The sequence below is a fragment of the Dermacentor albipictus genome, chromosome 5 (assembly GCF_038994185.2).
Source record: "Dermacentor albipictus isolate Rhodes 1998 colony chromosome 5, USDA_Dalb.pri_finalv2, whole genome shotgun sequence".
In the NCBI taxonomy this organism is placed as follows: Eukaryota; Metazoa; Arthropoda; class Arachnida; order Ixodida; family Ixodidae; genus Dermacentor; species Dermacentor albipictus.
Window position 1 is genome coordinate 64199121 of NC_091825.1, and position 21384 is coordinate 64220504.

The 21384-nt window shown below is 48.3% G+C and overlaps 1 protein-coding gene across 8 annotated transcripts in view; it reads left to right on the forward strand.

Moving 5' to 3' along the window:
- LOC135911738 (sentrin-specific protease 7-like) overlaps nucleotides 1-21384 on the forward strand; it is a 157083-nt gene that overhangs the window by 112339 nt on the left and 23360 nt on the right. For 7 of the 8 annotated variants that reach the window (XM_065444092.2, XM_065444089.2, XM_065444088.2 and 4 more), the window contains 3 exons: nucleotides 2395-2627; nucleotides 6163-6274; nucleotides 8079-8156. In XM_065444092.2, the coding sequence (XP_065300164.2) occupies nucleotides 2395-2627; nucleotides 6163-6274; nucleotides 8079-8156 (423 nt within the window). The remainder of the gene's footprint in view (nucleotides 1-2394; nucleotides 2628-6162; nucleotides 6275-8078; nucleotides 8157-21384) is intronic. The other variant, XM_065444093.2, reaches the window with a different exon arrangement.

Below are 21384 nucleotides of genomic sequence, written 5' to 3' on the forward strand. Positions count from 1 at the left end.
CGAGAAGCTCTTTTTTTCGCTCTGTTGCTGCAGTCGATCCAAGTTTCTCCGTTTTGTCTGCCGCTTTTCTTCGCTGCTCTTCTGCTTCCGAGGGCTGCAGAAAGGTCGTGTCGTGGCGTACCCGGCTCCTGTCGTTGCCGCCGGTGCCGCTTTCGGACGTCGGACAAGTTAGGCCTACCGTGGTGGCTTCGACGACGCCGTCATCAGACGCTTGAAGTTCGACGTCTTGAGTATCCCGTGGTGTTGCGGTGCCCTTTTTGAAGTTCTCGCTGAGCGAACGCTTCACCTTCTTCCCGAAAGGATGTTTGGAGCGAAATTTCACAGCTCGTCGATGCATCGCGTGTACCGCTCCGCTGTCAACACAAGAACAAAATGGCGCTCGCTTGCGCACTGCAGCTCCGGCCGAGCGCGTCGAGCAGACGACGAAGGCGGCTTCAGCCAACCGTGTAGCGCCCTCGCGTCACGTGCCTCGAGTAACAAATAGGAGTGCGCGTCGGGACCTTTTTTTGGCGCGTTTTTTTTCTCTGGCAAACGAAGGGGCGGAGACATGAATGGCGGGAATTTGAAGAGGGAAAGCTGCTCTTTCAAGAGAGACCAAGATGGCTCCGATAGCCCGAGTGGTACAGGAGCTGCGCGTCACAGTAAACTGCCGTTTTTGGCATCCATTACCGCTGAAATTTGGTGAACGGTGACAATATAAATTGATATTGCGCGTAAAATACTTAATTTAGAAGCGTGAAACCTTGCAGACAGGTGAAGAACTGGCAGCAGGTTTCGAAAATAACATTTTCAAAAAATCGATTTTTCGACGATTTTTCGGATTCTAAGACCCGTGTCCCCCCTTAAGAAGAAAAATATGTGTTGCACAATGTTTCCTGGTTTCCTAAAGTCAGCTTCGTCACACATTTTTTTTTAAAGTCAGCTTTCCTGCTGTACATTTGTGTTTGTGCTATGAAGGCCACGAAAACAACTTTGATTTTGTATGTGATCGGCAGCGCGCTGGTAATTTTCGGCCCAATTTCCTGGGGGGGAAAAAAACAGGCAAATTAGAAATTAGTTAGAAACGGGCAGATACCGTAATCAAAAGTTCTGAGCTACGGTTATTGCTTCAAAATCCTTCTAGGGCTGGCTAAAAATATGCATTTTCAACTGGAGGTGACGTGCTCAACACGTTCGCTGTACCCTAAGCTCCACCGAGACAGACGCTGCCACTGAAGGGGTTGGTATTGGGATCAGGCATTTGCATGCTGACTGTCCAAGTTCTAGTTATCTGGCGAAGGCCAATTTTAAGATTGGAAAAACGAACGTTCGAATTAATCGAATTAACCAAAGTCGAATTGGCAGAAGTCTGCTGTATATGCATACTTCTTATAGTTTCAGCCATGTGAGACAAAATACCAGTTGTAATTAGGGGTGTGCGAAGTACCAAATTGTAAATTTTGAATCGGATATCGTATTGAATCAAGAAAAAAAGAAAGGCAAATATTGAATGGAATATCAGAAAATTTAACAAAAGTTTTTGTGCTTACAAATATTGGGCAAGAAAACACGGTGCTCAGGAGACTACACACATTACGTAACAAGATTCTTACTAGCTATCAGCAATTTAGATGCCTGGAAATCTAGGTGTATAGTATCCTCTGCTCTCATGGAAGGGAACTCCAAATTAGTATGCCAGCACTGATAACTCAGTTCTTATACGAAGGTCTGGAACATATTATTTATCTCAGCAGAATGTCTGTCGAATCAAATCGACTGCATTTTTCTTTATGAAACTTTCGGAGTTTGTGATTTTTTTATGTCGCGAGACTGGAACGTTGCCTGTCGCATTACTATCACATTCACATTACTTTCAAGTAAATGTAGTAAACCAAAAGCCTCGCGAAATATTCAGTACAATATGTCTCACTACTTCTTCAGCTTCAGAGGGCAAGAGCACTGGATTCTATTCAACAGACATTTTATTGGTCAAAAAAAAAATTTTCTATATATTCCTATAGAATTAAGCTGTAGTCAATGCTAGATAGTAATTTGGTGTTCCCTTTGATAAGAGCAGACCAGGGATGTTGATTCCTAGGTAGTCAAGTTATTGATCGCTTGTATCATTCTTGTTATGCTATGCTAGGAGACTCCCTAGCATATGCAGTACTGTGTTTTCTTGCACAAAATTTGTAAGCAATAAATTTCGAGATAAATTTTCTGATATTTGATGTGTGATTCAATACTCGATATTTTTTTCTTTATTCTATTCGAAATCGAAAAGTGTTAGGGCCTGCCTATTTGCCTAAATGAAATGAACTTGGCTGGTACCCATTTGCCGGTGGTCCACGCAAACTGCCGTTGAGAAAGGACTGGCGGGCACTACAAGAGTCGCACGCGATGGGCACTTTGCAGGCCCGCGGCACGGCGGCATCGCAATGTGCGGACATGGACTCGGCACGTCGACATTTTTGCCAAGGACTTCATAGTGGTGCCCATCAACCAGAACGCCCACTGGTTCCTGGCCGTGCTGTGCTTTCCCGGACTGGTGGCACGTGTCTGCCCCCCGCAGGAGGTGGCGCCCGCCTATGACGACCACACACCCCTGGCCGATAGCCAGAGTCCCGCAGCGAGCCCAAAGACTCCTGGTGCGTATTTTAAGCCTTTAACCTTCCTCCAGGCATTGTGTGCACAATTCTGCCCGCCAAGTTAGTGTGTCAGAAGCTGTAGCATTGATGAATATAATGATATTTAAAATGCATTGCATACATTTTGAAACACTTCTTGTACCTATGCTGCAATTTTCAATATGTTTTAAGTGTTTTAGTAAAACGAGTCGAAAGGTAGACAGGCGGGTGTCTGCATTGGGCGTACCTACGTTGTCTGGTAGCAGTTTCACTTCTTTCATTGGTCTTCGCAATGTTCAACACATTATGCATATCTTTCACAGGACTGGACTGGTGCTTTTCACTTAGGCTTCGTCTTCGTCTTCTTCGTCTTCAACTTTGCCGCTTCAGCTATCTCCTCCATACAGAGACAAGCGCACAAAAAGCAAATGACCGAAGGTTGTTCGAAAGTCTCCGATTGGCTGTACAGTCGCCGACCGATTTTCCGGACTCCAAAAATTCGGACATGCCCGATTATTCGGTCAGCTTCGCGGCACCGCCATTCTCCCCATAGACCATAATGTATAACAACTGCCGAAAGTTCGGACACCTTGCAACCTCTCGTCTGATTTTTCGGACTCTCCTTGAGCCAACTCGGTCGAGAGCACCGCGCACCGACTCTGACCGGTGCACGGTTCGACTTGCTGAACGCCATTTTTGTTTTGAACGGAGCTTCCTTGCTGGCCCACGAAGTGGCGCTACTGGAAATCCCCGCTCATCATCATCGTTTCTGCCTGGTTCGATAGAGTGGCTCTGCAGCAGTTCCAGTTTCAGTTTAGTAAGCCATGTCAAGACAATCCAGCAGCTGATTTGTTTCTTCGCGCACGACGCTGCGAGCAGGCCGCGTTTTTTCATTTGTGTGACTGGTGTCGAGGTTTCGGCGTTCCAACGCGGCACACGGAAACATCGCGTCAAGTCTCTAATGGCGCCGACAGTGCCCGCGCAGACTGCGCTGCGGAATGCCGGCAAGCAGGTGCCGGGAGGCCTAAGATTTGTCGCCTTCCGATGTGCTCCCTACCAACGCGGAAAATGTTCTGCCGAGACTTGCGCAGTGGTTGCATTGCGATTCCGGACACCGTCTCATTGACAGTTTCACAGGTGGTGACACTGCTGTACTGACATGCGCAGAACTCGACGACGGCGAGATCATTCGTCAGGTTTCTGCTGCACCGCCGGACGATGACCGCGTCGGAAGTTGACGCACCATGTGCTACGCTGCCGTCGCATGCGGATCGTGTACAAGCAGTGACTGTGCTTTCAGCCGCCTATAGTGACCATACGACCCTCTCCGAGATGCGCGTAAACGGAACAGCGTGCAACGGCGCATTCACGATTTCTTTAAGCCTACTGCCGAGCCCGAATAAGTGCGTGGAAATAAAGGATTTCATTTTTTTTTTCTTAATCTGCTTTTTCGGACACCTGTTTATTCGGACATTTCCGCAGTCCCCGTGAGGTCCGAATAAACGGTCGGCGACTGTACCTGCCATGTGACTACAGCATGCTTCGGCATTGGTCTGACACTCATTTCGTAGGAACGTCGTCTGCTCTTTGCACCTCGTGAGCTCTCGACTGTCTCGACTACTTTGATCTCAACAAGTGTCGAAACGGGCAAGACGCTGACATTGCAGAAGCGCAGCCGATCCTTTCGTTTCTGGACTTCTCAGACATGCGGGTGAGCATTCTAAGCATCAGGGATGCTGACTCCTCACGCGGAATCCTTGGACATGGGGCTAAGCCTTTTGAACAGAGATGCTTCAGAATTCGCAACCAAGCACAGCAGGCATGCAATCCTCAGTCCTGCGGCTAAGCATTTCGTGCATCGGTACTTCCGACTCTGCAATCAAGCACATCGCGCACGGACTCCTCTGACCCAGGGCTAAGCATTTCACACATTAGTGCCTCGGACTTTGCATTCATGCACATCCATGCGCAGGCTCTTTTCATTTCACACATCTGCGCCTTGGGCTCTGTAACCAAGCACTTTGCACACTAAAGTCGGGCTTTTATTTTATTCTTATTTTCTTCTTAGTCGCGGCCCCTGAGCTACAGTGCAGGTTTGGGAATTTTCGCTTTTTTGGATTGATTATTTCAACTTCTTTTCTGATACGGTTCAGTCTGAGGCAAAGATGGCAAGAAAAGTAAGTGTAAAGTTTTGCTCGGAAAAGAAAAAGAAAAGAAAAACAGAAAGTTGCATTTGGCTATGCTCACAATATTCAACAAACCTTACACTACATTCTGTAAGTTCTCCAGGCCCTCGCAAGGTTCAAAGGAGAAAAAGGTTGTACAATTCAGTGTTCTCAAAGTATGGTAGCTGGTGCAGATACTAGGCCACAAAAGAACAGGGTAAAGCTCCACATAAGTGCTGGCTTGCAAGGCATGCATGTTTCAGCTGCATTGCTGACCATGTACCAGTGCCTTTCTGGTGTGCAGCTAGCTCCTCAGTCGTTGTCTAGAGAACAAAATTCAAAGTGCTGCTGAAAGCCTTCGTTCAGTCATCTGGTCATTGCCACTAGAGGGAATGTGACAATGAATGTCACGAAAGACATCATGTGAGTAATGCTAAGGGGCAAGCCTCCCTTATTCCATTAGAGACAGCAAGGCAGTGTGCAAATGCGAAAATGCGATTCTGGGACCTGCTGCGCTTTTTGTGGGATATTGTGTAACATTTGGTCTGCAACCTGGCGAACATACTCTTCACAGAGTAATGGAGGAAGAGGTCTTGGGGGAAAAAAAAGGTGAGCAAAGCCCTTCAGACTAAAGGCAGAACACTCCAGAAGCCCCACATTTGATAGGACAACAATGACTACACCCCTAGTGCCTTTTGATAGCTGAAAACCTGAGTTGCAACTTTGAAGGCCATTTTCTCAAAACTGTTTTTCTTGCCTCCTGCTCAGCTTGTCCCACTGATTTTGCGGCACCTGTTAGGTCTATATTAATTCAGTTTTTTACTATGTTCTTTGAAATGCAGTTCAGGGCATGACATTCATGCTTTTCCAGTATTGCTTTTTCTTAATTAATTATTCAACTATAGTTGTTTACAGTGTAGACACCTGTTGTACAGTCACTTCATAAAAAAGGAGAACTTAAAAAATCATGTTGTCAATAAAAGAAATTCTAAGAATGTCACGCCCTCAAGCATTCATTTTGGAATGCACAGTGATTCGATTCAGTCTTTTATCACATTTATAAGTTGTTCAGGCTTGGGACAAGCCCAAGAAGAGAAAAAATTTGTAAATAAGAAAGTTGTGAAGTTATAACGTCGAGAAATATTTATGACATCACAAAAACATTACCAATAACTCTGCCAATCTTCAATCAAGTTGATTTAGAATTAATTAAGCAAGTTGATTTCAAAATCACATCGAAGGGGTTCTTGCGAGCGAGATTCTACTATATTCACTTAGAAATTATGAGACTGCAAACGACATTGAATCTTTACATGTAATAAGGGATAATAATAAATTGCATTGTGAGCCTGCTGACGTCAAGCGTTGCTTACACCTTGCGTTGTACACAGAGGGCAACCTCGAGGATGGAGAGAGCGTGCTGGACTCAGACCCGGACGACGGCACTGAGCTGGAGGAGACGGGGAGTCCACATCCAAAAGGGGCAGCTGAAGCACAGACAGAGTGAGTGACACTTGCTGTGTAGCAACAGTGGGCGTAGCACTGCTAAAGGTGTGTCTGAGAAAAGGACTGCTGGTGATAATGTAGCAAAGCAACAACCACATGGCACATACTATATTACAGTGCATCTTCAGCTGGCCAATGCCTGGCATTGAAGTGTCTCTTTTCCACATTGCATTGATCTCGCGTTGCACCAGCTGAAATGTGCTTTGCGTGTAGGTAACACATTTAGCACCCACCGGGGAGTGGCTCAGAGGCTGCGATGTTCCGCTGCTGGGCACAAGTTTGGAAATTCAAGTCCCAACCATGGAGGAAACACTTCATTGGGAACAGAATTCTAGTGCGCTCATGTATCATACCTGGGCGCACATTATAAAGAATGTGCGCCCTAGAGTATGGCTGGCATACTCTATAGCCTACCACTGGAGCATCGCTCATAGCTCTTGAGTTACTTTGAAACTTGACACATTTTGATCATGGTAGCATCGAAGACATTGCACTTAATTAAAAAGGATTGATGACACACTGAGGACACACCTTGCAGTTGTTGCTCAACTATTTTCCGACCGCACCTATCGGGCATCGTTAGCACGCTAACAATAGTTTGAAACGCCACTTTAGAGGCCTTCCATGCCGCTCACGGATACACTGCACTACTGGTCATGAAGGAGGAGAATTATATTTTCGTTTTCTAAGCAATTCGATTATTTCTCACCACCTAGTAATTTTTGAACACACTCTGGATTTTCGCGATCGCCAAAGTGGAAAGCAAAAATTGCTGCCTCCGAGAGCAGCGCGTGTGCTTTGAAAGATCACAGATCTCGGGATTCCACTGCATCTGTGGCTGATTTTACCGACGGATCATGCAGCAGCGAGTCCGAAGATGCTGCCTTTTTGTTGGACTTTGACTCTGAGAGCAACGACGACACAAACCAGTCTGGAAGGTCAGCAGCCGCAGCCCAGCACGCCCTACTGTAGTGTTTGCAGTTAGATTTTTGCACTAGAATAACCTGTTCAATGAAAACTTTCGATTTTTTCAGAGATAGTGCCTATTAGACTGCAATACATTGTATATATCTCATAATTTTTGTTACTTATTTTTCTTAGTGGATACAAGCGTGTCTTTACAAACATTGTTCAATTTTATCCCACAATCTTGATTCTGGCAATTTATATCTTTTTTATTACTTGCATCTCGTTAATGAAACATATTCGCTTTAAAAGTGCATTTATTCTGCTTTTTATTTATCTATTACGTAAAATATTGAGTGCAGTAGTTACTTAGAAAAGAGAAAGTCTGGCGTAACCTACTAAAAAACACTTATTTTCGCCATGATAGGGAAATAGTTAAAAGAACTGAACGACTCTGTACTGATGCCTTACTCATTCAAAGCTCCCCTGCATCTCTTAATGGAGAGGAATAGCTTATTTATTGGTGGAGAAAATGGAGGCCATACTTGGATGTTTTGTTTTTACTTTGGCATTGACATCACTGTGCCCCTTATTTCATGGCGATGGCTCAGGTTTGATCATACTTTGGCATAGTTAGGCTGCAGAAGCTTAAAAACGCTACCTACCAGCTACAGTGTTCACTCTGGAAGAGAGACACCACCAACAGCTCTTTGGTCGTTTCTGGTGCCTGGATGTGCATGTTGTTGCCTTGCCACTCGGTGCACATGGCAATGCAAGCCCATCTACGCGCATCCCAGAATTGCTTGCTTGTTTGTTTGTTTGTTTGTTTGTTTGTTTGTTTGTTTGTTTGTTTGTTTGTTTGTTTAAAACAAAGGCCTGGCCTGCTCTCTTTCAGAAGGGCGTACATCCTAATCCTGGATTCTCTCCGCGGAGGCCTGTGCGGTAGGAGTCGCATCGTGACGACACTTAGAGAGTGAGTGGCCCTGCACATTCCCGACTTTGTAGTTGAAGAGCAGTGTGCCAGGTGGCCCTGGCAACTCATGCAGAAGCTCTCGTTACAGCTTCGAAGTGCGCAGTGGTGCTAGAGAAGCAGAAACAAGTGCCTTTCAGCAAAGATGTGCTCGAGTCGAAACTCATTATAACGAAGTCAGATTTTAAGCAAAAATTAGTTCGTTATATCCAGTGTCTATCATAAAGGTATGCATGTAAACTCCTGCAAACGAGTCTGCGCATGAACTCAATGAAAGGGTGCTTAAATATGGACTACGCAAAGTTTCAAAAATGCATAATTTTCGTATTAAAGCTTGGTATATAAACGTGTGACTTCACCTTTCGTTGTTTGCTGGAAAGCAAAAGTAAACACACCAGGAGTGATGCTGGCCAGAAGCACAAATCAACTTATTTAAAAAATGACATAATCTTTGTTTGGAAGCACTTCAGCGTATTCAACAAAACAAACTTCTGAACAAAATTAATGCAATGTTTTGTCGATGTCAGCAGTTTTGGATGCAGTACTTTTAATAGGCACTAAAGGCAAATACTAACTCGATGTGGACTGTTTAAGGGGGGAGGCCACCCTGGAGAGCCAACTTTTTTATTTTTTAAGACATCTGGATGAAACTTTCAGGGTACGTTCATACCACTGAACTATGAGGAACTGCAGTTTCATGAAGATGTGTTTTTTAGTGCCAGAGTTATTGAGGTCTGACTAGGTGGTTCGTGTATATGCCTGAGGAAGAGCCTGGAGAAATGCCAGGACATCGTATGAAGCTGAAATTTACTGTGATGATCCCTTGATAGATATCCCAGGGGGCTAAAGATCCCTTTTCGTTAATTTTTTCTCCAAAAAAATTTAAAACAACTTGGAATTTGATGTAGCCAGTAATGACCACATTCATCGAAAATTAATTGCTTATTATAAATTAACTGCACCAGCTTTCAAAAGAAGAAGCCTGTTACCCCCTGGCAAAGTCATTCAGCAACAGAATAAAAAACATGGCATACAAATATGAAGAGCGGTTCTTGAGATACCGCCTTCCCCAGCATCACTACCAGCGAAAAAATCAGTTTCGAGAAAACGCCTTAACATTGAACACGTGTTTTTTATTAGAAAGCTCCTGCTGAACTTTTAATTAACTCTTGCGGCTGCAGGCACATTCAATGTGTCGGATTATCGACTGGCGACAGCCAACAGCACAGTTCCGCCGCTGAAAAGCGTTTACGCAGTCGGCACTCGCTGCGGAAGATCGGAAGTTCAATGCTCGTACAAGACGCATATTGCGCTCCCGTGCACCAAACATCTGCACTGTCGTGGGCTTTGCCGGCATCGCGTGCAGCAAAGAACTAGCGAAAAAAAAAGAAAAAAAAAGCTGTGAAAATAATCTAAAAGATAGCGCAAGGCGATGAGGTGCTCGCAAGCTCATGCTGAGGTGGACGGAGCAAGGGGCAACAACGACGTGAGCGCGGCGGGCACGGCATCAAAGGGAGCAGCCGCCGCCGCCTGCGCAGCTGCCAATGGCAGGCGTGCTCTAGCTCGAGGGATTTGAACGCACTGCCCCGGCCAATCAGCGCTCCGCATCGCATCGCGGGAAAACGCCAATAGCGCCTCAACCGTGCCAACGATGCCATTTTGCAAGGCGGCAAAACAGAGACGAAGAATTCACGGTCAAAAGGACACCAAGATGGTGCGGGCAGGCCACATGGGCCGGGAATGGCGCACGCGCGAAGTTTGACTTCATTTCGGCATTTGCGCGTGTTTTGTGGGCCGCGGTGGCCTCAAAAGTAGCGTTTTTTTGGTACTTTGCGGTTGAATTATGTGCTGATAATTACAGAACAGGTAGTTTATGAGAAATACAACCCAAGAATGTGGTACAGTCAAACCCGCATATATCGAACTCTCAGAAAAACAGGAATTAGTTCGATATATCATGTAATTCAATATAGAATGTTTAAAGTAATTGACAATGTACAAAACGCACCTCATTAAAAAGTGTTCTTTACTTTCTAAATACATGCACCACGGGCATATTAGTGCGAGAAATAGTCGCCGATCTTCTTCTGTTTTTTCACTTTGAAAGCATTGCTGAGCATGCACTGTTCAACATTGTCGAGCGACTGGGAACAGCTGAGCCCACAGCCTTCCATGGACGCACAGTGGCGGCGAACAACGCTCAGTGCATGAAGTGCTTCGGAACACGTGGGCGGGTCGGCACTCGTAGGGTCCTCGGAGTTTGCTTGTCCTCGGGTCCTCGGAGCCTGCTTGTAGGCTCCGTGTATTGCACTAGGCACATAGAGCGAGAGCAGGTTTACTGATGGCAACCATCCATGTTGACTACAACTGCAGCAGTGCCACAGTATTTGCTATTGTCTCTTCCCTGACAGTGTTTGTTTGTCACAGTGAGTGACCTTTCTGGTAACAGCTTATAAAAAAAAGCACCATCTCATCAACCTCGTAAATACAGTAAAACCTCGTTAAACCGTACCCGCTTAAACAGTAGTTTCGGTTTAAAAGTAGTAAAGTCAATTCCCCGACTCAGCGGCCATTGAACATAATGTATTTTGTATCTGCATAAACCGTACCAGCTTATTGCGTACGCATCGGTTAAAATGTAGCGTTTCCACTTTTCGTCGCGCAAACAGGGTGGTGCGTCGTCTGCACCAGGCGGTCCGGCAGAACAACAAGCCTCAGAGATCGGTACAACAGTCTCCAAGCGCCCTGTGCGTTTGCACGTGAAGCCGCAGCAACATCAACATCATTTTGACGCCGTGCCAGAGAGCAAGTGTGGCGAGAGAGCATTATGGCGTCGTGCAAACGAGAACTCGCGTCATGCCGAAGCTCGGATAAAAAAGACGCCGGGTGCTCAGCATAGAAGAAAAATTAGACATCGTCCATGCTATCGAACGTGACACAAAGAAGTCGGCGCCGGCCCGCGACATGGATCTGCTGTTGACTACAGTGTGTGGCATTTGGAATGCGAAGTTGCTCGGCAGCGCTGCTGTGACCGCGAAGAGATGTCGGCTACGAGGTTCGACTTTTCGCCATCGTTGCCTCTGTTGTTGCCGAAGTGTCGACTAGCGACAGTGATGAGGACGACACGGAAAGCGACAGCACGGGCAATTCAGGCCAGGCAGTGGCAGAAGCTGCGCGTTACGTCAACCTCGTGAATGCAATCGTCGCAACGAGAACAGGGGCGCGATAACGTAACTATTCCAAACGAAAAGTATTCCGAACTCCGGCACCCGGCAATGAAAAAGGCGCCCCGGGACTTACGCAGCACTAGTGCGCGCGTGCACGGAGAATAAGCAACGCCAATGAGGAATCTGCTGTGCTAGTGTGTGCCGAGAGGATGGGGGCTGGCTGAGAAGCTGGCACGCAGCTTGAGTAAGTTTGAGGCTGCTGTCGTCGTGCTAGGCCGCTGCGGCATCAAACGAAAATAACTTATGTCGCGCGAAGTGAATAAATACTGCATGTTTTTCCCCTTTCATCGCACTCTCTCTGAGTTCCGTTTTCGACAGGTAAGTGGGCGATCTCGTGCTATTTCGGTTAAACAGCACTACCGTTTAGTACGTACTTTTTCCGAGCTCCTGCCGACTACGGTTTAACGAGGTTTCACTGTATTGCTTTCTTCAACTTCTTGCTGCTGGATTCAGAAGCCGTCCAGCCATTTCTCACGGTTCTCCACATTCACCGCAGCCTTTTCGCCTGACTTGTGGCAAACAATCTCCATGGCGGTCTTCAAAATGCTAGAGCCAGCCTCTGCTAGCACAAAAGTCATGGTGGCCTAAGATTCAAGCTAAATAAACTCTTCGCTTTAATTTGGAGAAGAGCACCAGACGTGGACGGTTGCACTTACTTACCTCCTTAAACCACAGAAACAAGGAGTCTTCAACATCCTGGTGGTGGCAAGGCCTAACAACCTTGTGGTTGTTTTTCACAGTGCTGTTGGCATGAGTCTCTTCTTTCTTCTTCCTTTGCTTGGTGCAAGGGAGAGGCGACACGCTTAGCGGCACGCTATAACAATGATTGTAACATTCTGTATGACTTGCTAAAGAAGTCTAAACGACAGTATTATGAAAATGAAACTGCAAAACACAAGAACAATCCCAAAACCAATGGCAACTTCTTAATGTGTTCATGAACTTACCTTAGTCTGGTAATACTGCTGATAAAATAAACTACAACAATAAAACTCGTACTGATTCTTCTAACATAACAAATAGTTTCAGTGACTACTTCTATAATATTGTTACGTAAGAAGACGCAAATGAAAAGCTATGTACAAGTATATTTACAACGTAATACGCCGCACTTGGCCAAGAGGCAACAGCCCGCGCTAGCCTCCAATCGTTGTCGTCGTCTTCTTACTGCTCGCCTCTTCGTCATCGGTAATACTATTCCGTAGCACTACCCCCGGCGGCAAAAGCGCCGTCCCGGAGCGACTAAAGGCCGGACTTGGAAACAGTGTAGTAGGCCTTGAGCCTACTGACGTGCACGACATCACTAGGTGCCACAGTAGATGACGAGGTTGAGCTCACAGGGGCAATTTCGTACGTCACAGGCGTCACCTGGCGCAGCACGCGGTAGGGCCCTGTGTATCGCGAAAGGAGCTTTTGTGAAAGTCCGACGTGACGAGAGGGCGACCACAAGAGCACGAGCGCACCAGGCGAAAACTGTACGTCACGGTGGCGGGCGTTGTACTGACGCTGCTGAGTGGTTTGCGAGTCCGTCAGTCGAGCACGGGCAAGCTGGCGTGCATGGTCGGCGAGAGCGATGGCGTCGCGCGCATACTCGCTTGTTGAGATCGAAGCAGGAGGAAGTGCCGTGTCAAGGGGCAAGGTCGGTTCGCGACCGTAGAGCAGATAAAAGGGAGAAAATCCGGCGGTGTCGTGCCGGGAAGAATTATAAGCGAATGTGACGTAAGGAAGGCCAATGTCCCAGTCGCGGTGGTCCTTGGAAACGTACTTTGACAGCATATCGGTAAGAGTACGGTTTAACCGCTCTGTCAGGCCATTGGTTTGAGGATGGTATGAGGTAGTCAGCTTGTGTTGAGTGGAGCAGGAACGTACAATGTCGGCGATAACTTTCGAGAGGAAGTTATGACCACGGTCAGTGAGCAGCTGTCGCGGGGCGCCATGAAGTAAGATAATGTCACGCAAGAGAAAGTCCGCGACGTCAGTGGCGCAACTGGTAGGGAGAGCCCGCGTGATAGCGTATCGGGTGGCGTAATCAGTTGCGACGGCTACCCATTTGTTCCCAGAGGATGACGTGGGAAAGGGACCGAGGAGGTCTAATCCAACACGAAAGAACGGTTCCACAGGGACAGTGATCGGCTGGAGATGACCGGCAGGTAGCACCTGAGGTGTTTTCCGACGCTGGCAGGTATCACAGGCAGCAACATAGTGTCGGACGGAGCGAGCGAGACCAGGCCAATAGAAGCGGCGGCGGACGCGGTCGTACGTGCGGGTTAAGCCAAGATGTCCTGCAGTAGGTGCGTCATGCATCTCAAAGAGCACAGTCTGTCGTAGATGTTTTGGCACGACAAGAAGAAGATCAGATCCGTCAGGGAGGAAGTTCCTTCGGTACAGAATGCCGCCCTGGAGGACATATCGGCGAACGGATGCGTCGGTAGGTGTAGAGCGCAGACGCTCGATGAGTACTCGCAGCGATAGGTCTCGGTACTGCTCATCGTCGATGTTAGCGAAGGCAGACACAGAGAAAAGGCCGTCGGCGGTACTACTGTCGGCGTCGTCAGGCTCGTCTACCGGGTAGCGAGACAGGCAGTCAGCGTCCTTGTGTAGTCGGCCAGATTTGTAGGTGACAGAGAACGAATATTCTTGGAGGCGTAAGGCCCAGCGACCAAGTCTTCCTGAAGGGTCTTTCAATGAGCATAACCAACAAAGCGCGTGATGGTCTGTGATAACGGAAAAGGGTCGGCCATATAAGTATGGGTGGAACTTCGCAACCGCCCAAACTAGGGCCAGACACTCACGCTCAGTGATGGAATAGTTGCGCTCCGCTGGTGAGAGGAGCCTGCTGGCGTAAGCGATAACACGGTCGTTGCCGCGCTGGCGTTGTGCCAGTACTGCGCCAATTCCATGACCGCTGGCATCAGTACGAACTTCGGTAGGCGCAGAAGGATCGAAATGGGCCAGAACGGGAGGCGTTGTGAGAACGTCGATTAGATGCGAGAATGCAGAGGCCTCGTTATCGCTCCACTGGAAAGGGGCGTCTTTTTTCAAAAGCTCGGTTAGTGGTCGTGCTATGGCCGCGAAATTTTTCACGAAACGGCGGAAGTAGGAACAAAGGCCGATGAAGCTGCACACATCCTTGACACACTTCAGAACAGGAAAGTGCGTAACAGCATGGATCTTGCCTGGGTCCGGTTGCACTCCGTTCGCGTCAACGAGATGCCCAAGGACGGTAATCTGGCGACGGCCCAATTGGCACTTCGATGCGTTCAGTTGCAGACTGGCGCGACGAAAAACGTCCAGGACTGCCGAGAGGCGCTCGAGGTGCGTAGCGAACGTTGGGGAGAATACTATGACGTCGTCCAAGTAGCACAGGCATGTGGACCATTTGAAACCGTGAAGAAGGGAGTCCATCATGCGTTCAAAAGTGGCAGGAGCGTTACATAGACCAAACGGCATCACTTTGAATTGATAAAGACCGTCCGGAGTTACAAAAGCAGTCTTCTCGCGGTCGAGATCGTCCGCAGCAATCTGCCAGTAGCCGGAGCGGAGGTCAATAGAAGAGAAGTAGCGAGCACCATGGAGGCAGTCAAGGGCATCATCCATCCGAGGTAGGGGATACACGTCCTTTTTGGTAACCCTGTTAAGGTGCCGATAATCCACGCAAAAGCGCCATGAGCCATCCTTCTTTTTTACCAGTACAACCGGTGACGCCCATGGACTACATGACGGTTCTATGATGTTATTGGCAAGCATTTTGCGAACTTCAGCGTGAATAACTTGACGCTCAACCGGTGACACTCGATACGGGCGGCGATGAATACGAGGGGCATCGCCGGTATTAATGCGATGTTTAACAGTTGTAGTTTGGGCCAAAGGATGATCGTTAAAGTCAAAAATATCGTTGTAGGAAAACAGAACGCGGTAGAGCTCACGAGCGTGCTCGGACGGCATGTCGGGCGCAATCATTTTCTGTAAGTCGGCGATGGTGCAAGTTGTCGACTGAGATGGTAGAGGAGGATCGGCTGAATTGCTGTCTACCTCAATAGATGCTATTGAGTGATCTTCGAATGAGCAAAGCTGGGCCAGAGACATCCCGCGTGACAGCACTTGTGTCGTCAAGCCAAAATTGACCACTGGCAGGCAGACGCAATTAGCCGTAATAGATAAAACGGTATGAGGTACCGTGATCCCGTGTGTAAGGAGGACGTCTTGTATAGGAGCCGCGATATAGTGACCGTCGGGCACTGGTGGGGATGACACTAGGTCAACGTAAGTCAGTGCTGTAGGTGGCAAGCGAACAAAGTCGACGGAACTGAGGCGACTGGGGTGTGGTTCAGCGGGATCCAGAACAGGCAGGTCAAGGCGGAGAGTACTGGCGGAACAATCAATGAGAGCAGAATGTGCGGAGAGGAAGTCTAATCCGAGGATGATGTCGTGGGGACAGTGGGCGATGACTGTGAATAGCACGACTGTTGAGCAATCGGCGAAGGAGACGCGGGCGGCACACATGCCAATTACGGGGGCTGTTCCGCCATCGGCGACACGGACAACAAGCGTTGGGCGGGCGTGATTATTTTTTTCAGGCGGGTACGAAAGTCCGCGCTCATTACCGACAAATGCGCCCTAGTGTCTATAAGAGCAGATACAGGAACACCGTCGACTTGCACGTCAAGAAGGTTCAGATGAGTGGGCAACGTCAGTGGAGGATTTGGCGGCGTAGGGAGCAATGTAGCGTCACCTCGACGCGCTGCATCATTCAGTTTTCCGGCTGGGAGCGGCGGCCGAAGGGAGTCGGCGAAAAAGAGCGACGGGGCTGGGGAGAGCGAGATTGTCGTCCTTGGGGCGAAGGTGAACGAGAATAGGGGCGGTTCGGCGCAGGCGAGTCAGTGGCGGCATTATTGGAGCGTGCGGCATAAGGGCGAGAAGGGCCACCCGAGGGGTGAGAATAGGCAGTATAAGCAGACCGGGTCGGGGAAGTCCAGCGACTTCGACAGTGCCGAGAAATGTGCCCGATGCGACGGCAGTGAAAACAAATGGGCTTGTCGTCAGCAGTGCGCCATTCAGCTGGGTTGCGGAAACGTGGTGGGTAAGACGATGCGGGACGGGGCGGAATCGAAGAAGCCGGATGGGTATCAGGGTGATGGGCCGAGCAGATGGTGTGAAGGCCCATGTTTTCGAACTCCTGGCGGACAACTGCCTGGATCAGGGAAACCGTGACTGCCGGTGCGTTGGCGGGGTTGGAGTCGAAGGCAGCCGGATAGGCGGCCTCAATCTCACGCCGAACGATCTTGGTAATATCGCCGGAGTTGTTGGGACGAGGAGCGTCGGCACAGGAAGAAGTCGCTGGGGTGATGGGCAAACGGGCAAACTGCTGATCGATACGTCTGCTTTTAGCGAGTTCCAGGCGGCGGCACTCTTTGATAACAGCATCCACCGTCGCGACGTTGTTGAATACGAGCAAGTTGAAGGCGTCATAGGCAATGCCTTTGAGGATGTGGGATACCTTGTCTGACTCAGGCATCTGTGCATCAACTTTGCGGCACAGAGCCAGGACGTCCTGAATGTACGTGACATAGGGCTCTGTTGACGTCTGCACACGGCCGGAAAGCGCCTTCTGCGCGGCAAGTTTGTGACCGTAGGGGTTGCCGAACAAGTCTCGGAGCTTTTGCTTGAACGAATCCCAACTGGTGAGCTCCTCTTCGTGCATCCGAAACCAAACTCGAGGTGTGCCACCGAGGTAAAAGACTACGTTGGCGAGCATGATAGTAGGGTCCCACCGGTTATTGCGGCTGACGTGTTCGTACAGGCTGATCCAGTCGTCGACGTCGTCCCCATCTTTGCCCGAGAATACGCCAGGATCACGAGGAGCAGGGAGAGAGATGTAGGTCGTCGAAGTGGCAGGAGGGGTCGGAGGCGGCTGAGTCGAATTGTCATCGCCGGGAGCCATGAGGCTAGGCTCGACATACCATCCACTGCGAAGCTCCGTGACGAGGTACAGGGAACGTCCACCTCCACCAGATATGTTACGTAAGAAGACGCAAATGAAAAGCTATGTACAAGTATATTTACAACGTAATACGCCGCACTTGGCCAAGAGGCAACAGCCCGCGCTAGCCTCCAATCGTTGTCGTCGTCTTCTTACTGCTCGCCTCTTCGTCATCGGTAATACTATTCCGTAGCAATATATACAGCAGTCGTCATATGACAACTTATCCCATTTATCGCTGCAATCATTCTTTTTTTCTCTTTCCCGTAACTGCAGATGAGGTATGTTCCATGGTATTAGCTCTAAAGAATACTAGCCCTGGCTTAAATAATATTTCTGTATTTCATTTAAAACTTGTTGCACCGCTTATTTCTGATACACTTCGTATTGTAATTAATAATATCTTTAAATGTGGTATTTGTGGTATGTGGGCTAAGATTATTCCTGTACATAAGAAAGGTGATAAAATAGAGGTGTTTAACTATAGTCCTATTTCTATTCTATCGTGGATTACTAAAGTTGTTAAGTTATTTTGTAAGTGCCTTGTAATTTTGTAAGTTATATTGAGGACGATGCAACAAGCTATGGAAAGAAGAATGATGGGTGTAACGTTAAGGGATAAGAAAAGAGCAGCTTGGGTGAGGGAACAAACGTGAGTTAATGATATCTTAGTTGAAATCAAGAAAAAGAAATGGGCATGGGCAGGACATGTAATGAGGAGGGAAGATAACCGATGGTCATTAAGGGTTACGGACAGGATCCCAAGGGAAGGGAAGCGTAGCAGGGGGCGGCAGAAAGTTAGGTGGGCGGATGAGATTAAGAAGTTTGCAGGGACGACATGGCCACAATTAGTACATGACCGGGGTTGTTGGAGAAGTATGGGAGAGGCCTTTGCCCTGCAGTGGGCGTAACCAGGCTGATGATGATGATGATGATGAAGTAATTACTTAAAAAATTTAATTTGTTGCAATCTTCTCAATTTGATTTTCGTGTTGGCAGTTCGACTAACTTAGCCTTAATACCGTATTTACTCGCATAATGATCGCACTTTTTTGTCAGAAAAATTGACGCATATTCAGGGGTGCGATCATTACGCGGGTTAAATTTCCCGCAAAAAAAAAAATTTTTTTTCGTCCCGCGTTTGCTGCGGGATGCGAGATGGCGGGTGCGGGACACCAAAACAAAAATGGCGGCCGGCGGAACAAGCCGAACCATAGCCTCCTATATTTTTTCATGCCCGCTCACTGAGTGGGGGAACAAAGCGCGCCGTCCATACCGCCTAGTTCATGCGCCCGCCACCAGACCGCGCTGCCTTCCCATACCCTGTCCCAGAGCAGACGACGCGACGCCGCCGCTTGCGCACGCGCTCGTGGCGACAAGTTTGGCGTTCGTATTTGACATGGAATTATAAAATATAATCGCACGTTAAATTGATGTTCGTACACAATGTACAGTGGAAGTAAGCAACACAAAACGTTGTGGAGAGCCAGCCCTTCACCAAAAAGCGCCGAACTGTGAGATCATAGCTCACAGTTTGAGGGTCTTTCGTGACAGCGGTTTTATTTCAAACACTTTAGCCATGTCGTGTTTGTCTGTCGCCTTCATTGCAAAATTTGTGAATATTGGGCGAAAAAACTTTGTCAGCAACAGTTGCAGCAGGTTCTCTTGGTGTCCTGGCGTTGAGCACACCAAGGTTTTGTGCTCGCGGAGTATTGCAGCGGCATTACTCACAGCCTCCTTCAAAGGCTGATTCATGTGCCTTCTTCTTGCGAGAAGAACGTCGATAAATTTCTCTAATGCGTAGAGAACCGCTAAAAGTTGTCCAGATGGGTAGATGAGTCCACCGCGGTCTTGGTGCTTTATCAGCGAGTCCGAGGGCGCCGAGGCGTTTGGCTTTTTTAACAGGCTGACGCACTCCTCACAATTGATATTTTCTTGTACAACTCTTGCCAAGTAGCTGCCGACCATAGCCAATGCTGCGACATCTGGAGTAGGAAGCAGAGGCTGTCCTCGCTTGAGTCGCTCTGTGAGCTCTCTACATGCATCTGCAGGGAATTCCTCGCTGGTTCCTTCCCTTGTGTTTTTCTGTTGCGGCAGCGTTGACAAGTAATCGCTGCCTTCTGCTGCCATTACGTTGGTCGTACCAGCCGCCGACGCGACGCCAGTCTTCAGAGTCTTCTCAATACCTGACAGAACAGCTCGGGCATCCGTTTGATCATTTGAACCTGCTGACTTCCTCAGCCAGCCAAAAAACGACTCGATTGGGTCAGACGACATTTTTCTCGTTAAAACAAAGTGAAAGCGCATCTCTTCAAGAAGATATCGAATGCACTCAACATTTGAACGAGTTGTCATCACCAGGCCTTCGTAAGTCTCCTTGGTTAAGAAGTTCTTCGCCAGGCACTGGCTTTTGAGATCGGCCAGGTAGTCGAGGAAGCTTGTTTCAAGCCAGATTAACCGTTCATCGCTTGTAAATTCGAACTGCTTGCAATCGGCATTGTTCTGGTGTATGTGCTGGGTACAATTGCTCACGTCCATGAGCATGAACCAGCGGTGCACGGTGTCCATGAATTCAACGGTCGGTCCAGAAAAGCTTTCGATTCGGTGTTCCTGGGTGCTCAATGCAATGCGTGAGGCTTCCGTTGCATAGAAGTTGGAACGGTAAGACATTGATTTTGTGGTTGTCGGTGACAATGCGCACGATGAAAAATCCTATGTTTTCAACTTCATTCAGGACGTGTCGCATGAGCGTGTGCAGCCCGCGGCCAGTGCAATTTCTCGTGAAAAAGTATGCCACGGGTATTTTAAACGAAACTGAAAGGCCGTTGAGGACGAAGCACAGAAGTGAGTTGGCTAGCACAGGCTCATTTGTTGTTTCCTTAGGAAAGCTCCCACCATAGTCTACTTCACCGATGAAGGCGTCCCTTTGTTTATGGTAAAGTAGCCTCTGTTTCACGCGCATTTCGTCGACAATTAAAGAGCACGCTCTGGCTTGCGATGAGGGATGAGAAGCGAGCTCGGTTGACAGCCTTTGCTTCGCGAGTTCCGTCACGCCGACTTCGCCACGTGATGTGCCCATAAAACGCTCCAGGGTGCTTCGACTGGGCAGCCGGAGAATGCCTGTAGTCCTTATGTGCTCGTATGCGCGAGTCGAGAGGTTACGTAAAACTACAGCATGGCGCACTGTCAGATCAGACCACGTTGGTTTCGTTTTCCCGAAATTCTTAACTTGTTCTACTAATACTGACGCAGCCAAGTCTTTCTCCTTCGCTTTCTCGACAACTTGGAGGAATGCATGAACAAAGCACTCTTCCTTGAGCTTTTGTATTTCTTGTTTATAATTGTCGACTGCTCTGTCCATCTGCAAAGTCGCGGTGATGCAGCGCTCACTAGCGCCGTTTTTCACGGGTGGCAACGGTTCGGTAGCGGTGCAGTCCACAGGTGACAAATCTTCAAAGACGACGTCGACAACCGGCAATTCGTAGATCGGATGCCGACACGACTCCATTTGGTTGTCATCAATGACTGCTCGTCGCTTCGGCGGTGGTGGGTTGGCTAGCGCAGCAGCCTCGCGCTTTTTCACTGACGCGTAGCTTCTCTCTCTTTTTTTAGGAGGCTGCAAGTACGCCGGGTATTCTTCGAAAATGCTGGGAGTAGCGTCTTTCTTAAGTTTCCGAATTTTGCAACCTTCCTTAAAGTCAGAGGAACTGAAGTGTCGGCTGCATACAGTCGAATAGCACGACGTCGTATTCGGTACCCAGTTTTCACGAGAAATGACTTTCAGCCATTTTGCGCACAGTTCCCGATCGCTTGGTATTTCGTGGAACGATATGCCCGGCGTCCGTTGTTTACTGGATGACTTGCAGCGGGGCACACAGCAGTACGGCATCTTGTCGAGCGCAGGACACCACAACCGATTCCACACTGCAGATAGAGAACTGATTGGGTATAAAAAAGAAAGTAACGCAAGGAAACGATAAGAACTGTGCATCGTAAATCACTGATCTTACACTAGTAAAGCAAT